This window comes from Sitophilus oryzae, unplaced genomic scaffold (assembly GCF_002938485.1).
Source record: "Sitophilus oryzae breed Bouriz unplaced genomic scaffold, Soryzae_2.0 scaffold_2008_pilon_pilon, whole genome shotgun sequence".
In the NCBI taxonomy this organism is placed as follows: Eukaryota; Metazoa; Arthropoda; class Insecta; order Coleoptera; family Curculionidae; genus Sitophilus; species Sitophilus oryzae.
In genome coordinates this window covers 1208582-1228881 of record NW_022146734.1, presented here as the reverse complement: position 1 = coordinate 1228881, position 20300 = coordinate 1208582, and the positions used below count along the sequence as shown (strand labels likewise).

The following is a 20300-nucleotide window of genomic DNA, read 5'->3' as shown; positions in this document are numbered from 1 at the left end:
AGGAGCTTCCCCACCAGCGACAAGGTCTCGCATCTCTTAAAGAAAAAGGGAAGTAAAAGAGAAGTAAAACGACTCTAAGAAGCGTCTTAACAAAAACAAAACCGGAAACTATTCAGAAATTATTACGATTCTATATAATCAAACAATGCGTCAAGCTACATTCGCAATCAATTCGCTGGCCGAGTGGTACTTTGGCACGCAAGCTTATCATATGTACTTCAGTGTAATCATTCACAACAAAATTCGACGCCAGAGTGCAAGTTGAAGTTGGATTGAAAGCTTGCAAGCTGCAAACTTCCACTTCAGCACGGAATTTTCGTTTGACAATTATGACAATTTTGACATTTAAATTTTAATAATTATTTTGTTTGTGTTGTTGTTACAAGCCATTTTCCTGTGGAAAGTAAATATTTATTATTAAAAGAAAAATGAGTGAAGTGGACGCTATTCCTATTTTATCAGGACTTGTGGCTTTGCTGTTAAAAAAACGGCAATTATTGTTGCAGCTCAATAATTCGCTTGATCGTAAACCAAGGGGTTTACCAAAATCTAAAAAATGGGGCGTCCGACCCATATTAATGGCGAGAAAAAGTTTTGGGTGCTACGAAAATCTTTTACTAGAAGTTCGCTTAAGCAATCCCATAGTTGAGACACATTTTAGAAAAAAATCATCACTAAATGACGTTCTTGTTTCCATTTTTCTAAACATAAAAACTTGGAAAACTTAATTAACAACTGTTCCGGATTTTGCCTCTTCCATATGCTCTTCCAAAATAAAAACAAACAACTGACCTAAAAAAATGTGAGGAGACGTTTAAACACGCGTGCGCAAAATTCGACTTGAAATTTGTTGTGAATGGTTAATTTCGTGCCGACTTTAATGTCGAATTGCCACTTGGCCAGCGAATTGATTTCGAATGTAGCTTTACGTGTGCGATCTCCTTTATGTTGCCCGTGGCAGCGTCTCCACATAACAAGAATTGGTTTTGTTTGTTGACCGTTCATTGTTGATTCAGAATTCGTCCGAAAATGATACCGCTCGCGTCGGTGTTTTTGTCCGTCGCGATTTCGGCAGCGCTGGGTGCCATCTCACCACCGCCGTTACCCCTACCCAATAGCAAAGTGGTCTTTTGCAATTATGAGACCAAATCCCATTTAAGAGAAGGTAAATGAATGGCTTATATTATGATTTTATTGTCAATAATTAATAGTATTATTTTTCAAAATTTAATGTAATACCAATAGTAATGTTAAACCAGTGACCACTATCAAAAAATCTTTATTTGTTACCGGTTTCGGCTATTCAGCCATATTGTTCATTTTATTATTTTAATAGAAACGTTTTAAACAAAGCTTTAAAAAAATTCACTAAATAAGAAATAGAATTGCAACACTGCAAAATATACTACTCAAAACAATTATCGCATATTTTCTAAAAAAAATATTAATTTGAAAAACAAGACACTTTAAATTCCCTGAGGGTGCAGCCACACTATCCTAAAAACGGCGTATCGGCGTAACGGCGTAATGACCTTGAATAGATTTCCAGTAATTCTATTGGCTAAAACATTCATCTGTCAGAAATTTTATCTGTCAAATTCATCTGTCAAAAATTTCAGCCAATAGAATTACTGGAAATCGATTCAAGGTCGTTACGCCGTTACGTCGATACGCCGTTTTTAGGATAGTGTGGCTGCACCCTGACTTACAAGTTTAAATACACACACCGGAAAAGTCTAGGGATATTACAATTTTATCTAGCCATCGTCAGTAATTTTATTATTTGCATTTCTGATATAATAAAATTAAAATAAACAAATAGTTTACAGGACGTATTGCAAATAAAAATGCGAAATTTACCGAATTTTTCAAATTTACCTTGATTTTTATTGAACTCAAAAAAATACACACATTTTTTTTTATTCTAAACTGTGAATTAAAAAAAAATTCACAGATTTTGCAACATGCGCAACCATCATAGGCGTATTGAAAATACCAGATACAAGTCGGCGGTTGTCGAAGAAAAAAACTTTTTTTTACACACCCCTTAATTTTAAATGAACTTATTCGATACTTTACGGTCACCCTTATAATGTTTACTACTGAACTGTGATATTTATTTCTTGGTTACAGAAACCATGCAATGTAAGGTCGTGGCGGTAAGCAGCAAAAATAAATTACATTAATAAAAATTAATGTAAAAAGTTTTTATTATTTTTCTAAAGTAATAACCATAAATATAAAATCTTGACACTTAGTGATGATGGTTTCATTATGTTGTTTTTTGCATTGGACTTTATTAATTAAATATAAATCTGAAACAAAATTTCAGATTTTAACGGTAGGTACCTATAATTTTTTAATATTAATTCTGAAAAATAAGAAAGTAAACGTAATAATAATTAATATCGGTTTAAAGGTCGAAACTACCAGTTTGATTAGATTATCGATGTATACTCTGTTTTTTTTTCTCAGGTAAGACAGACGATGACAAGAAAAGCAGATGACATGCCATACCAACCTATTTATTTTACTAAAAAAAGTTTCCAATATTTTTTAAGTTAGCTATGGATGGGTTTAAATATAAATCCGTCATGCGTCGTCTCTTGTTGTTTTTAACCAGTTTTATTGGTTTATTTCAAAAATGACAGATAATATTTCAATTTTACTGGTTTGACCAGGTTTGACGGAACGATGAACGACAAACGGACGCCGGATTAGGATTCTAAGTCCCTCAATTTTAATATCTTTGACATGTGTGCCTGTCCAGAGGCCTGTCAAAATATTTTTGAAATGCTGTGAATAAGAAACTTCTTATTTCTTATGAAAATCATTTTTTATTATCTTGGCTCTCCGAGACGTTTTCCATATCCGTACATACACCAGTGGTAAGTCACGATAATATTTATTAACCATATTCATATTAGGTATTATTACTTACCTTCCTGATTTATATTTCCTTTTGTCTCTGATGGTCCTTCAAAATCTTCCAAGGTCGAAGAAGTACCGATTGTAGTTACTGATAAAACTTTAGCAATTTCTTGCGATTTCTATAGGCTCGACAACGTTCGACGTTTAATTTAAGTTTTCTAGCTTTTTTTTCATCTTCTGTAGTATTTAAGATTTTTTTTAACGAACATTCAGTTAATGAACGATGAACCGTTTCGCTTATCCGGCATTTTTAAAAAGGTACCACAGACCACTTGATTCGAGTCATCACGTGAACTATTGGATTTTATATTCATATATTATATTTGCATTTTATATCCGATTCAACTTATGACTTCCGATCTGATTACTCCTACACTGATATAATCTGTATTACGACTTATGCTAGGTTAATTAAGGAAATTTGCGACCAATTTTGAATTAAGTTATACTGCAAAGACTAGCATAGGCTATGATTTGTCGTTGTCAATTATAATTTAAAAGTAAAAATACGTAAAAATATTATTTTTATAAAGCCACAAAGGAGAACAACAAATTCATAATGATTAAATAGACCATCCAAGAGATAATGAAATAAAACAAAATAATTAAGTAGTGGTAATAATTTACAAGGAAAAAGCAATTCTAGCATAATTCAATAGGTTCAAAATTTACACGATCATTAGTTTTTACCTTTTCGATAAGTTATGAGATCGTTGGGATACGAGAGGTACTTAGACATTTTCATTTTCAAAAACGTCTTGTATTTCGAAAATGAATTTTACTTCGAAGTGCAAGTAAATTAGTGGATATACCTAAATAAGCCAAATAGGTATCTTTTTTTCAAGTAATTATGTTTATGAAATAGGCGAGTATTGTTTTAACAAATACTTATACGTATATTACGTCAAAGTGCAGAGGCAACAGTTGATGTCGACTGTAAAATAATGTAGAAATTACGGGAGATATAAAAAATGATATACAAATACATAAAACATGATAGAAAGTTTAGCAAATATTATATTACAATCAAGAATAACATACATGCATACATATAAATTTAAAATGTGGTAAAATACAAATATGAGGTATGGGTGCAAAATATGATATGTGCATTGGTGGCTTACACACTGGATAAAATCAAAGAAATTGCTAATCAATTCAAAAATGCAATAAAGAAATTAGCGTCTTTTTAACTTATATTAATAACAACTAAAGTATACTGAAATCAATAAATTTTACAACTAGACAATTCCATAATTTCGGAGAAAAAAGAATATTATCATATGTATCGATTTAGAGTCTAAAGCACTTCGCTATTAAACTCTTAAGAAAATCAAGAAATCAAATTTAATTAACTAACCCAATCCCGTAAGGACGCAACTGAAATAAAAATTACAGAACTGTTTTTATATGAAAAAATACATCTTGATACATGGAAGACGTGTACTAAATTTTATAAAGATATTTAAAATAGTATCAGTGTTATTATAAAACAAACTGATTTCCTGAAAACTTTACCGCCCTGTATAAAAATGGGAGGCAACATTACTTTTGATACTGTTAAATAATATGATAATTAAGAAATATATAAAAAAATTGTTTACAAATACATTAAACAGAGAATACAAAATTATACATATACATACATATAAAATTAAGCGTAAGTACCATACTAAGGATAATACCTTATTGTTTACGAATAGAGTGCGAGCTTACAAGACTCACAGTTACGAAAAAAATAAAATGAAATATTCATGAAATATAATACACACCCTATTAGCTTCACGGCTTATACAATCGAATAAATCAAATAATTCTCTCACCTACATACTTGACTTAAAACTCAAAAAGTACACACCAATATCTTAAACCTAACAGATTTTAATCAATTTTCAACACTTTTAACACTTCGAAGCATATTTTAACACTATGGATCATTTTATTTACGACCTCTACCTTATTTCGGCCTTCGGACGACCTTGCCCTATTCCATATTCCTATAACGCCGGCTAAACTATCGACGTGTTGACAGGCAGGTTATCGAACCCATGCGGCTCAGCATGTCGTTTTTTCAAAGATGGGTCCCATATAAACGAGGCTAGAAGTATTTTCAATACTAAAAGATAAAACCATTTTTACTTACTGTTCATTACAGCCCTCCTCTACTGTTCATTACAGCCCTACATCGTCTCTCCATGCTCCTGATCAGGTTGTCGATCTCTTCTTGAGGTACAGCCTGCCACGCTGCATTCACGGCCCGAACCAGATCCCTACGAGTTTCACGAGGCATACCCATTCTCAAAATTCTTTTTTGGACCGCGTCCTATACGTGCTCGATGGGGTTGAGGTCAGGAGATTGTGCCGGCCAGGGTAAGATGTTTAATTGATGAGCATTGATAAACTCACTTACCACTCTGGCTGTATGAGGCCGTGCATTGTCATGCATGAGAATGAAGTTTCTCCCAAAATCATTGGTATATGGTAACACGACAGGCTCAAGAATTAAATCAAGATATGTGATTCCTGTTAGAAACCTTTCAAGAAAAACGAGATCGGTTTTCGGCCTAACTGGACTCCTCCCCAGACCATAACTGATAAGGGTGCACTTCCTGAACATGATCCAACCGAATAAGATTTCCCGGTTCTCTCCATACCCTAAGCTTTCTCGAATCCGGATGAATTCCAAAGCGTGACTCATCCGTGAAGAGAACATTGGCCCATTGTTCATTCGACCACTGAACATGATCTTGAGCCCACAAATATCGTACCTCTCGATTTCCTCTCGTTAAGGGTTGAGCTCTCCAGGGGCGTCTGCTTCTTAAGTTGACCTCTCTTAATCTATTGCGAACAGTGTCAGGACTAACGGTTACATTATGTGTTTCCTGGAGAATTAAACTAAGCTCTGGTGCTGTAAGAGTCGGTCGGCGTCGAGCATTTAATTGTAAAAAATGATCTTGCTGAGGGGTAGTAATGCGGTTTCGCCCTGTGTGCCTTTCAGCAACATCACCACTTTCACGGTAGCGTGCACTTAATCGCGATATTACACTTTGCGTTGTATTTAATACTCTAGCTACGTCGATTTGGCGCATTCCAGGTTCGAGCATACCCTTGGCCCTTAGCATTTCGTCTCTGTTAAGATGTCTACGCTCCATAATGTCGTTTAATACTAAACAGAGTTATTTGAATGAATTCTGGCCAGTTATCATAAAAACAACCAGTACAGGTTAAATTCGAACAATTGATGCTAGGTGCTTTTTATACATTTGACAAAAAATGCACAAACACTTCTACAAATATCCCAAATTTAGAAATAACTAGTGTGACCACTTCGTTTCAATCGAAGTAGAAAGAATCGGCCTACAAATATGTGGTTGTTTATTCAAAACATTTATTTTTAACTTTAATAAAATGATATCCCTAAATTTTTCCGGTGTGTGTAGTATGGATACTGTGAAGGGGAAATTCGATACAATAAGCCTACGCGCTGACCTGTAATTTTTAATCGGCCGACTTAGTTGCAAAAGTGAAAACAATACATACTTATGAAGTCGTTCAACCGACTATTTGATTGCATGTGAGCGCGGCTCCATAAGGATATATTGGTTACAAATATACAACATACAACTATATTATAGTCAGCTGACTAAAAATTGCCTGTCAGCGCATAGCCTAAACCTACGCAATGTAATCAAATATTGGGCCGATTGGCTCCATAAGAATTTATTGTTTTCACTTTTGCAACTAGAAAAGGAAAACCTTTTCCTAACCTTGGAAAAATAGATTTGATCGTCTAATGTTTTAGTGTCTTGTCCTGGGCGGTTAAAAGATGCCCAAATCGTAATAAATCGTTTTAATCATATCTCATTTTTTTCAAATGGAATGAGGGTGGCTCATTATCATATTTAGAAAAAGGATTATTTTGCGAATAATTTAATACCACACACTTGGTATTTCGAGTCAAATTTTTGTGACGAACCGCATGTTATAATTTCAAATAAACAATATGCGAAAATGTCAAAAGTTGACATATGACATTCTATTCAGAGTGTTATTTTCTATCAAATAAATTAAAAAAATACCAAGGGTGCCATTTAAAAATCAAAAGTTGTAGTCATTTCCGGTGAAACAGGAAGTGACTGAAAACAATTGAATACGTCAATCAATCCTAATTTATGTCATATACTAACATACCAAATCTCGTTTTTTTTAACTGAAAAAATAAAAAAGTTATAGGGGGTGAGCCACTTTTGAGACGCTCCGGTATATACTTTTAATAATTCTTTAATTTCTTTTATTATCAATCATGGCCTACTAATAAATATGAACTTTTAATAAAAACTTTTAAATTAATATTGAAGTAAATAGTGAAAATAAATATAGAGTGATATATATATATATATTATTAAGAAGTTTATGGCAAGCCAGATCATACAATTTTAATGTCATAACAACATACTTTATTTTGCTAATAAAATATTTATCAGTAATTGTCTCATAAATAACAAACTTTTTATTATACAAGAATTGGTTCAAAGAACTTATTCAAAGGTCCCAATTGGTCATCAGTAAACAACATATGATAATATGTGATAATAATTTACAAATTACCACAATATTACTTAATAAACAATTTCTGGAAATATATGTTTATAATTTTATAAAATAATAATTTCAAAATAAACCAAAAAATACATAATAAGATTAGAATAAGTATTTAAAAAACTGGTTATCTTGATATTGTTTTATTTATTGTTAGCACTAACATTTATTTAGCTGTAATATACAGGGTGAGTGTTATGTTGAAATAACAACCAGAAACAAGTCTATAAGGTTGATTTTCGAGAAAAAAAAATTGAGAATTTTGTTATTTTTTATAGTTAGAAATCGTAATATGTATCTTGATAATATGGCAACATAAATATAATATGCTTGCTTCATCTACGTTACCGTAGATGGAGCTGAAGGCTTGGTAGGGTTTATATAAATAAACACACAATTTTTGCTTCTTGTACTTTGTTTTATATAAATATAATAGTAGATTAAATTTAGGAGAACGAAACGCCAGAAAAGATCCAGTGGTTCTCAAAATTTAAGCAAAAAAATATTTTTTTTTAATTAATTTTCAAAGTCAAATTAACTCGATTATTTTGGACTTATTTGAAAAACTGTAAAGAGAAAATACACTACTCAAAACAATTATCGTATATTTGATAAAAAGTAATTCTTACATATTTCTAAATGAACCGTGTCTCTTCTGAGTTTTTTCAGTCGGCCGACTATTAAGTTGGAAAAGCGCAAACTCTACATTCTTATGGAGCCGATTGTCCCATTATTTTATTGCATTGCGTAGTTGGGTTATTGTTTCGAATATTCCCTTTCAGTATTCAAACTATTTAAAAACGTGATTCAGGGTGTCTTGTTTTTCAAATTATTTTTTTTAAATATGCGATAATTGTTTTGAGTAGTTTATACCGGGTGCGTCTCAAAAGTGGCTCACCCCTATAACTTTTTTATTTTTTCAGATAAAAAATCGAGATTTGGTATGTTAGTATATGACATAAAAAAAATTGACGTATTCAATTGTTTCTGGTCACTTCCTATTTCACCGGAAATGACTACAACTTTTGATTTTTAAATGACACCATCGGTATTTTTTTACTTTATTCGATTAAATCAAAGTCATTCTATTTAGTAGTCAAAGTCATTCTATTCAAAATGTCATTTCAAATGTCAACTTTTTTATGTCGACATTTTCGAATATGATTTATTTGAAATTGCAACATGCGATTCATAACGACAATTTGAGTCGAAATACCAAGTATGTGGAAGAACCGAAATATGCATAATATACATACAATATCCCCAAATTGAAATGTTGCTTAAGGTATATTTCCAATTTATATTCATTTTAAATTTATCCTTCTAAAAGTTTTGTTGATGTACAAAATTGTTTTTTCCTTTGCCTAGTAATCCTCTTATCTTTCGTTTTTGGCATCGTGTAGAATACTGAAAATTAGAAACTTGAATAATTTGCACTAAACGGCTTAAATAATTAAATTAACGAGACGTAGGATGGGATCATATGATTACCAACTAAAAATAAACAAACAATGACTAACAAGGTATAAAAGCTAATGGTTTCCTTCACTTTGTCTAATTTTTTACACGCAAACCGGCCTAATTTGCGCCTTTAATTCATCTGTTCAAGTTTATTACGGTTTCGTAATTTTTTGCTTATTCTCATGTTAATTTGTATAATTTATATTTATAAGTTTAAAGCTTCAATAGTTCCTCCCTATATTTTTGAAATGAAACTTCTTTACGCGCGTTGAGGGTAATTCAAGGTTGTGACACTCGACCTTGAATGACAGCCGCGAGACGGCCGTGACATGCGAGAGGAAAAGTGATAACGGCAGTGTTGCCACAGCGACCCCATTCAGGGTGGGTCTACCCTTTTGTAAAACAATTTAACCCCGCTATCTCGTGATAATCTACCCCGATGAAAAATAAGCTTGTGGCAATACTGGGATGGAACTCTGTAACAAAATCGCGATCGGTAGCGATAAAGAATACTGTCGCTTGCCGTTTAGTTTGTACGGCCAAGGTCAGTATTCTTCATCGCTACCGATCGTTATTTAGTTACAGAGTTCCAGCCCTGGGTAACGATCTGTCTACTCTTTGGATCTGTGCCATACGCGGCTAAGAAAATCACTATTGTTACGTTTTTTTGGTTCCGTGTGGATAGAAAGTCACAATTTATTTAAACACTATTTATTTAACACTAATTAACAAAAACAATAACGATAAAAGACTTATAGAACTATTTACAAACGATTTATAACTAAGAATTTATTTTGAATTTTAGCGCGTCAACTGCACTGGTATATTTATAACTGCCCCCTGTAGGCTGCTAATTTTTTGTGTGAAGTATCCTTTTGTGTAGTCATTGTGAAATAGTCATGTCTGCCAGCGCGATCCCGGGGCTTAAAGCGGAGGCGGCCAATCGAAAGGGTGAAATTTTGACACTAAAAATATTATATGGTACACGAGTTGTAATTGCCACATAGCTTTTATTTATTATGAGGAAACGTGTAAAATTGTTGACAGACATTTTTCTCGTGGCTGAAATGCCGACAGACAACGCGAAAGAGGCATAGAATTTTGACAAAAGAAAATCATCGCATACATGCATGTCGGTTGGTGGAATGTTATGTTTATTGTTAATTATTTTAAAAAGCCAGTGCAATTTTCCATGTTTCTTAATAATAAATAAAAGCTATTTTCGCAATTATAACTCATGTATCTTTTTGGTGTCAAAATTTCACATTTTTTCGATTGGCCGCCCCCGCTTTAAGCCCCGGGATCGCGCTGGCAGACATGACTATAGTACATCTGTCCGTTCTATAGCTACGGGGTATCCGTGAGAGGGGAAAAGATATTCTCTCGATGTTTTTCGTAAAAAATTAGACGACGCGTCCCATCAATAAAAATTCGACAAATTTGCACGTAGCCAATAAAATGAGTGGGCGGAGCGATTTGTGGTGACGTACTCGTCAAGTCGACGTATAAAATATATTGCTATTTATTTAAATGTTTTTTGTCCGCATTCCTTTCATAGACACAGATCCAGCAGACGGACTTTATTTCATAATGGCTACACAAAAGGATACTTCACACAAAAAATTAGCCATGTAACGATGATAAGGTTTTTTATGTAGCAAGCTCTTAGACTATAAAGTATCTAGCTCATTTGCCAGCTCAGAATTAGAATTTAGAGTTAGTAACTTGCATTTTCATTGGAGGACACTGTCATATTTATTTCAAACCAATAATCAAGGAGAATATTCGTATAATTTAATAAAATTACTGTAAATCACTATAAATAATTAATTGTTTTTAATTGAACTGTAATTTCTGTATTATTAATCCGGTAAATGATGGAGATAAACAACTGAGATTGATTAAAATTTTATTTTAAGATGAAACTTTTGTTAACAACATTCTGAAAATTCGAATAATGAATTGAGTAATGACAAGTGACAACTGTCTAAAAAAGACAGCGATTTAGAGTGGCGATTTGGTTATGTAAAATTTAGAGTGACAATTTTGATTATGCAAAAGAAATACATATTCTGAGTTAACGATTTACATTAATTTAAAAATATATCCCCAACATGAATAATGAACAAAACATTTAAACTAAAACAGACCACAAACCACACAAAACAAATTGTTGGTTAGTAGCAGTTAGTAGTAGTCAGAAATATAATATTAACTACCAATGTATTCACTAGGGACGTGCATATGGGTTATCACTGGAATAGTTTTCTATACATGTGCACCACTGACTTTTTTCTCTTGTTAACAAAATTGTGTAGGCCGTTTAATGCCGATGAAAAGTCGTATCTTGATAAATATCAAGAAGAGATTAAAATCTTCAAAATTGAATATTCAATCTCTTTTAGATAAAAGTAATTATACACTTTTAATGACATTAAAAATTTTTAAAGGTAACTTGGATTAGGGTAAATTAATAAAATTGCGTTTATCTCATCAAGGACACCGAAATCGACAAAATGTCAAGAGACATCTTTTAGCCTGCATTAAACGGCCTATACAGGTCCGGTAATAGGATATCTAGGCATAGGAATTACATGCATTGGAATGAAACGCCTATAAAAAGTCGAAGCTTAAACAGAGATGGACAACAACTTCCCCGTTTCCACTTCCACTACGACTGTCGAGTTAGACAAACTCCAATAAGATAACAAATTTTGGAAATTCCGCTGCCTCCCATCCACCCATGATACCCATCCACCTGCCCTTTATCGCCTCCGCAAAACGCCATCATCTCAGACCATCACAGAGTTGCCAGGTCTACCGGTTTCGTCTGTAAGCTACCGATCTACCGATTTAAACAAAAATCTAACGATATGTTCAACTGCGTCTTTAGTCTAATCTGACTTTATTATTGTTTATTAAATTTTATTTAGTAATCATAGGTCATCGTTCTGTCTAGTTGCAGAGTGACAAATATATTCCTACAAATCCTTATTACTCTTTATTAGGCGCGGTATTGGCGATATGCCAGAAGAAGTTGATATCTCTTGAAAAGATTTTGTTTCAATCATCTACTAAAGTTAAACCCATATTTTCCCCAAAAAAAATATAAACAAAAAACAAAATCTAAGTTAAGAAACAAACTGAATACGGATAAATATTTTAGTGCTTTTCCTGTCAAGAAATATATTAATATGAAAAAAGAGTTGAGAGTTGCTACAGCTTTCGCATTGAAATGAAATTAAGTTTAGATATCACTGATCAAAATTTGTACAAAGGTAAAAAGTGACTGCTATCCCTACTTGTTATAGTTTTTATTAATAAATTAATATTGTTTAATTCAATATATATTTTTTTAATATTAAATAATATACCTCTACCTCAACCCGGATTCATCCACTCCTGGATATAGGTCTCTCCAATCCTTTTCCATGACTCCCTGTTTTGTGCTATATTTAACCACCGTTTACCTGCCACTTCCTTAATGTCACGCAGGGACGTGCCCCTGCCCACGCGAGCCTTATAGCTTATCTCCCAAGACCATACTGGGGAAATCACTGTCCCATCCCATTCTCATATCCAAACCTCAAATTTTTCTAATCAAAAGCGTGGCCTTGAAATTACCAAACCTCTAAACCACGAAATGTCGAACCTTAAAACAAAACTACCCCAGGCGAGTATAACGTATGATTCAGAATCTCGCACTGAATATAATATACCTACCTATTTCTAATTCTTGTTGTATTTACTACATTTGTATTTTATTTGAGTGATCTAGTATTACGACACATAGGAATGCTAATTTTGGACTTACATATTATATTTTATTTTGTTTCTGTACTTTTGATTTTTGTTGAAGATCTACCGAGAATTTTGTTCTCGTATGGAATTATAATCTAATAAACCTGGCAACCCTGTTCGGCTACTCCTTTATAAAGTTTTTTCGGCCTTCTTCCTTTGTCGCCGCCGCCGACCGACCGGTCGGTGTGGGGCGACTGGAAGGAAGATCGTACAGTATTGCCATTTCATAGAATTGCACTTGCTATTTTAGAAATGATTTCAAAGTTCTGCATGTTACTTTTTGTTTTAGAAAGAAGTTGTTATGTGCCTAGAGAAAACATTCTTAAAATTGTTTTGTACTTTATTTAATATTTCATTAAGTAGGCAAGATATTGGGATTAGAAGATTCGGGATTTAGGATATGCCAACATAATTTTGATTTAACAGAATGGCAACACTGTCCTTCGTCTTTCTATTTTTCCATTCTATTCTATTAGTAGCCGGTAGCCCCCACACAAGCGTCTTAAAGGCCCGCCTCCTCACGCAGAAACTCTCTCGTCGTATCACTTCTATGATCACTTCCCCTATACAATGGTAGGGAAAAGACACTTTATCCGTCTCTGTTGTACTGCAGTGTATTTTGCAGCCTTACCATCTTTTTTTATCGCATTGAAAAGCTCCTATTGCTAATGAAATTTTGCCACACGTGTATAATTTTGCTAACAAGAGAAAAAAAGTCAGTGGCCTACTTCTTTTTTTTTAGAAAAATATTCCATTGATAACCTATGTGCACGTCCCTGGTGAATATGTCGACACAATTTTAGCATTAAAATATGTGGCACTTATAACAATTTTTACACAAAATTTCATTCGAATCGCTAAAAGCACTTAAATTATAATAAATCGACTTTAACTCCCTGTAACTACTAAACAAAGCAGAATCGGACCTATGTTGATATAAAAAAATCTAATTTTTACATGAAGAATCTCCCTACGAGAGATAGCACATGTTTTTCGAAACACCCTGCATAGTCACCTACAAAGCTTTTAGTAAATGGCGAATGTATAGTATTTGCTTTATATTTTTAATTTTTTGCAAATTTATTTTTATTTTTGAATTATAATTTTATTTTTATTTTTATTTATTATTTTTTTTTGAATTATGCAAAAATTAAAAATCTGTAACCAATCACACAGGGTATTGTTTTCTTTGCAAAATTAATTTATTAATTCATTTTTACTCTCAAAAGATAAAATTAAAATTAAATCTATCATTTGAATTGATCCTGTGTTTTATTTATTATATCTTTTATTATTATTTAATAGAAAGCTAAAAATTATGGAAATTTTCTAAAGTCTAGACTTAAAGTTGCGAAAAAAGCGCCACAATAAGAACACAATAATCAAATTGGTTGAAAATATCGCCTTGTTTACATTGGTATATTGTTGCTATTTTTCTTGCTGACCTCATATGTAAAGTGGTATTGTCCTGAATTTCAATATGGATTAGTTGTCAAATGATGTAACCTCGGTTAATGAACAACAACTTATGTTTATTTATTCGAATAATAAATAAAATCAAATAATAATAAATAGGAATAAAGTGCAAATTATTTAAAGTAGTTCATAAATAATCTAAACTCGTACAAGTCTGGGTTATTGATTATTTTCGTAGAAAACCTTGGTAAAAATGAAAAGCCTTGAAAAACTATTATTTATTTTAATCTTGCTACTTTTTTATTATCTATCTATACTAATATATAAGTGACTTAAGTGACTGACATACTGATTAATCACGATCCTGCTCAAACCACTCGACTTAAGAAGCCCAATTTTGGCATACAGATTGATTCTAGGGTGTAGAGGTTCGATAAGAAGGGATTTTTCGAAATTCCAGTTCCAAGGCGGTGAAACCACCCCTCAAATATTACAGTATTTTTTATTTAAAAAACGGCCTAGTTTCCGAAAAAAACGCGTAAACACGTATATTTTATTTTGTTTTTTTACACATTTTAGGATTTTTTAAAAATGTATACAGGGTGTTTCGAAAAATCTGGTCATTGATTAATCACGATCCTGCTTAAAGCGCTTGACGTAAAAATTGATTAAAAAACTAAAACTGATTTTTGGAAAACAGATTGACTTTAGGGTGTAGAGGTTCGATAAGAAGGGATTTTTCGAAACTCGAATTCTAAGGGGGTGAAAGTATCCCTCAAATATTAAAACATTTTTTATTTAAAAACCGGTGAGTTTTTCGGAAAAACTCTTAAACACCTATATTTTATTTTGTTGTTTTACATATTTTAAGATTTTTTATAAATTTATACAGGGTGTTTTGTAAAATATGACCATTGAGTAATCACGATTCTGCTTAAACTGCTTGACGTTTAAAGCTGATTTTTAGCAAACGGATTAACTGTGGGGTGTAGAGGTTCGCTAAGGAGGGGTTTTTCGAATCTCAAATTCCAAGAGGGTAAAAACGCCCCTCAAATATTACAATATTTGTATATATGTTAAAACTGAGTTATATTAGCCCCAAAATGAAACAATAAACCACCCTAGTTAACAACTTTTATTATTACGTCATACAACTTGTATGTTAAATAGAGACGAGTACGGTCGTACTGCTGTTCTCGTACTGCCGGAGTTGACGCCGTCGCGACACCTCTTCCTGCAGTGTGTAGCTCGTAGCTTCGTAGCCTCCTGATCCACGCATACGCGGAGCAGTTACTTTGGCTCTGGATCGCTTCGGTCTTCCTGATATCGACTGATATCTAACATATATATTTAAAAAACAGTTAGTCTTTCGGGAAAACGCTTGGACAAGCAATAATTTATTTGTTTTTAGTATTGAAAATACTTCTGGCCGCGTTTATATGGGACCCATCTTTGAAAAAACGACATGCTAGAGCCGCATGGGTTCGATAACCTGCCTGTCAACATGTCGATAGTTTAGCCGGCGTTATAGGAATATGGAATAGGGCAAGGTCGTCCGAAGGCCGAAATAAGGTAGAGGTCGTAAATAAAATGATCCATAATGTTAAAATACGCTTCGAAGTGTTAAAAGTGTTGAAAATTGATTAAAATCTGTTAGGTTTAAGGTATTGGTGAGTACTTTTTGAGTTTTAAGTCAAGTATGTTGGTGAGAGAAATATTATGTGATTTATTCGATTGTATAAGCCGTGAAGCTAATAGGGTGTGTGTTATATTTCATGAATATTTCATTTTATTTTTTTCGTAACTGTGAGTCTTGTAAGCTCACACTCTATTCGTAAACAATAAGGTATTATCCTTATTATGGTACTTACGCTTAATTTTATATGTATGTATATAATTTTGTATTCTCTGTTTAATGTATTTGTACACATTTTTTTTATTTATTTCTTAATTATCATATTATTTAACAGTATCAAAAGTAATGTTGCCTCCCATTTTTATACAGGGCGGTAAAGTTTTCAGGAAAATCAGTTTTTTTTATAATAACACTGATACTATTTTAAATATCTTTATAAAATTTAGTACACGTCTTCCATATATCAAGATGTATTTTTTCATATAAAAACAATTCTGTAATTTTTATTTATTTCAGTTGCGTTAAATCGATACATATGATAATATTCTTTTTTCTCCAAAATTATGGAATTGTCTAGTTGTAAAATTTATTGATTTCAGTATACTTTAATTGTTATTAATATAAGTTAAAAAGACGCTAACTTCTTTATTGCATTTTTTAATTGATTAGCAATTTTTTTGATTTTATCCAGTGTGTAAGCCACCAATGCACATGTCATATTTTGCACCTATACCTCATATTTGTATTTTACCACATTTTAAATTTATATGTATGCATGTATGTTATTTTTGATTGTACAGTACGTCTGTCCGTTCTATAGCTACGGGGTATCGGTGAGAGGGGAAACGATATTCTCTCGATGTTTTTCGTAAAAAATTAGATGACGCCTCTCATCAATAAAAATTCGACAAATTTGCAAGTAGCCAATAAAATGAGTGGGCGGAGCGATTTGCGGTGACGTACTCGTCAAGTCGACCAATAAAATATATTGTTGTTTATTTAAATGTTTTTTGTCCGCATTCCTTTCATAGACACAGATCCAGCAGATGTACTATAATATAATATTTGCTAAACTTTTTACTATGTTTTATGTATTTGTATATCATTTTTTATATGTAATATTGGTAATTACATAGTAATTTTCACATTATTTTACAGTCGACATCAAAAATAATGTTGCCTCTGCACTTTGACGTAATATACGTATAAGTATTTGTTAAAACAATACTAGCCTATTTTATAAACATAATTACTTGAAAAAAAGATACCTATTTGGCTTATTTAGGTATATCCACTAATTTACTTACACTTCGAAGTAAAATTCATTTTCGAAATACAAGACGTTTTTGAAAATGAAAATGTCTAAGCACCTCTCGTATCCCAACGATCTCATAACTTATCGAAAAGGTAAAAACTAATGGTCGAGTAAATTTTGAACCTATTGAATTATGCTAGAACTGCTTTTTCTTAGTAAATTATGACAGTTAAAACTTAATTTTTTTTTTTAATTTCATTATCTCTTGGATGGTCTATTTAATCATTATCAATTTGTTATTCTCCTTTGTGGCTTTATAAAAATAATATTTTTACATATTTTTACTTTTAAATTATAATTGACAACGACAAATCATAGGCTATGCTAGTCTTTGCAGTATAACTTAATTCAAAATTGGTCGCAAATTTCCTTAATTAACCTAGCATAAGTCGTAATACAGATTATATCAGTGTAGGAGTAATCAGATCGGAAGTCATAAGTTGAATCGGATATAAAATGCAAATATAATATATAAATATAAAATCCAATAGTTCACGTGATGACTCGAATCAAGTGGTCTGTGGTACCTTTTAAAAAATGGCGGATAAGCGAAACGGTTCATCGTTCATTAACTGAATCTTCGTTAAAAAAAATCTTGAATACTACAGAAGATGAAAAAAAAAGCTAGAAAACTTAAATTAAACGTCGAACGTTGTCGAGCCTACACAAATCGCAAGAGAATTGCTAAAGCTTTATCAGTAACTACAATAGGGTTCCCAACTTGAGCATCGGCGATTCCGGGACAATTATTTTTAAGTTTTTAAATAATTGAAACAAAACATTAAATAATAGAAATTCAAATATATTATATGTAAATGTGATTTTTTTGGTCCCGGCCAAGGCAAAATTTTCGCCGGGACAAACTTTCTGATTCCTGGTTAATCCCGATCAAATCGGGACGGTTGGGAACCCTAAACTACAATCGGTACTTCTTCTTCGACCTTGGAAGATATTGAAGGACCATCAGAGACAAAAGGAAATATAAATCAGGAAGGTAAGTAATAATACCTAATGTGAATATGGTTAATAAATATTACCGTGACTTACCACTGGTGTATGTACGGATATGAAAAACGTCTCGGAGAGCCAAGATAATAAAAAAATGATTTTCATAAGAAATAAGAAGTTTCTTATTCGCAGCATTTCAAAAATATTTTGACAGGCTTCTAGACAGGCACACATGTCAAAGATATTGTTACGTTTTTCTTCGGTTCCGTGTGGATAGAAAGTCACAATTTATTTAAACACTATTTATTTAACACTAATGAACAAAAATAATAACGATAAAAGACTTATAGAACTATTTACAAACGATTTATAACTAAAATTTATTTTGAATTTTAGCGCGTCAACTGTATATTTATAACTGCCTCTCTAGGCCACTGCCGCCGGCTTTTATACCGACAGGTAAAAGAAATCTAAGAATAGTCCAAAGATCGTTAGGCGCATAGAGAAGGTTTTCGAATGTTCTCGTATGTACGAGTCCATTCTAGTGGGTCTCGATTCTTCTCGAACGAATGAATCATTGCGGTGTCTGTGCGATGTTAAGGTCATCCGAGGGCGGGCCATATTGTGAGGTTAGGTCGAGTCCACACCGGCTCCGCAACACTGCCCCTTCTTAGGCACATGCTCGTCCCGAGATGTATACGGTGAATGAAGGTATTTGCAAAGCTGGCCCCTGGTACATTGCGAAGTCTGGTAGAAATAGCAGTCTACAGTTTTCTCTCCCGATCTCAGCTTTGGGTTGTAGCAGCAAACGAGGATCTCGATTCCCGTAAATCTGAACAAGACTTCAATCATGTTCCGGATTGTACGCCAACTCAAACCATCGAGTCCACACGCCAGCTTCGGAATGGCTAATCGTGCAATGTTGTTGTTTAGCAGGGCTTCTCTCAGTTCAATCAGGGTCTTCCATAGATTGAGATAAGTCGGCTTACTCGGGGACCATTCCTTGGTGACCAGGTAGAAGATGTGCCTTGCTTGACCATGTGCATTGTCGGTTAGCCTCAAGACGCTTCCAACCTCTGGATCCTGTCGGCGTAGTTCTCCGACACGCCCAAACTTCTCATTGAACGTCGCAGCGATTCCTCTGGACATCCGCAAATCTCGAGCCACACAATGAGCGAGCGAATAATCAGGAGGCACGGAAAAGAGGTCTCGTTGATCTTCTTTGGTTACACCATAGCGAGCCTTCTCACTGCTGTTGTATCGGGCCATGAAATCGTCAAAGGACATCTCCGAATCAGGGGGATCAAAGCTGCAGGTTCTCACGGTCCCAGCACGATCTTCTATTTCGCCTTGGTAGGGGCTCAAACGGTTGAAATGGACTACCCTCGGTTTTCCTTTTGGCAATTTTCTGATACGGTATACGACGTCATTAATTCTATCCATGACTTCGTATGGCCCTTCCCACGAGGATTGTAGCTTCGGAGATAACCCACGACGTCTCTGCGGGTTATATAGCCACACCAACTTCCCTGGTTGGTATCCTCCATGCTCAGCTTGAATGTCGTAGTGTTCCTTCATTCGGTCACTAGCACTTTGAATATTTAGGCGGACTCTCTGATGAATGTCGTCCATCCTTTGACGTAGTGTGTGGACATAATCTTCTCCGGCGACTTCTTCTCCCGGTCGGCAACCAAATTTCAGATCACAGGGTAGGCGCACTTCCCGTCCCATAACGATGCTGGCTGGAGTTTGCCCTGTAGATTCTTGGACGGATGAACGGTAGGCCAACAGGAACAGGTGAAGAAATTTGTCCCAGTCTCTTTGGTGGTCAGAGACTACTTTGGCCAGATAACGGTTGATAGTTCTGTTCATGCGTTCAACCATCCCATCGGATTGTGGATGTAGAGCAGTCGTCCTGGTCTTGCGGATGTTCAGGACTTCACAGACGCCTTGGAACAGATTGGACTCAAAGTTTCTTCCCTGATCTGAATGAAGCTCCATGGGAACACCAAACCTGCAGATCCATTCTTTAACAAGGGCATCAGCAATCGTGGACGCTTCTTGATTTGGCAACGCGTAGGCCTCGACCCATTTGCTGAAGTAATCCATTACTACCACAATGTATTTGTTGCCATCGTTCGTCTCCGGGAAAGGACCAGCCACGTCGATCGCTATTCGTTCGAAGGGACTACC

The 20300-nt window shown here is 33.8% G+C and overlaps 1 protein-coding gene across 2 annotated transcripts in view; it reads left to right on the top strand.

Annotated features, from left to right (window-relative positions):
* Nucleotides 1–981: 981 nt before the first annotated feature.
* Nucleotides 982–20300, top strand: part of LOC115884042 (chitinase-like protein Idgf4) — a 42977-nt gene continuing 23658 nt past the window's right edge. The window contains exons 1-2 of one of the 2 annotated variants that reach the window (XM_030902486.1): nt 982–1165; nt 2134–2145. In XM_030902486.1, the coding sequence (XP_030758346.1) occupies nt 1030–1165; nt 2134–2145 (148 nt within the window). In that variant the 5' untranslated portion in view covers nt 982–1029. The remainder of the gene's footprint in view (nt 1166–2133; nt 2146–20300) is intronic. The other variant, XM_030902487.1, reaches the window with a different exon arrangement.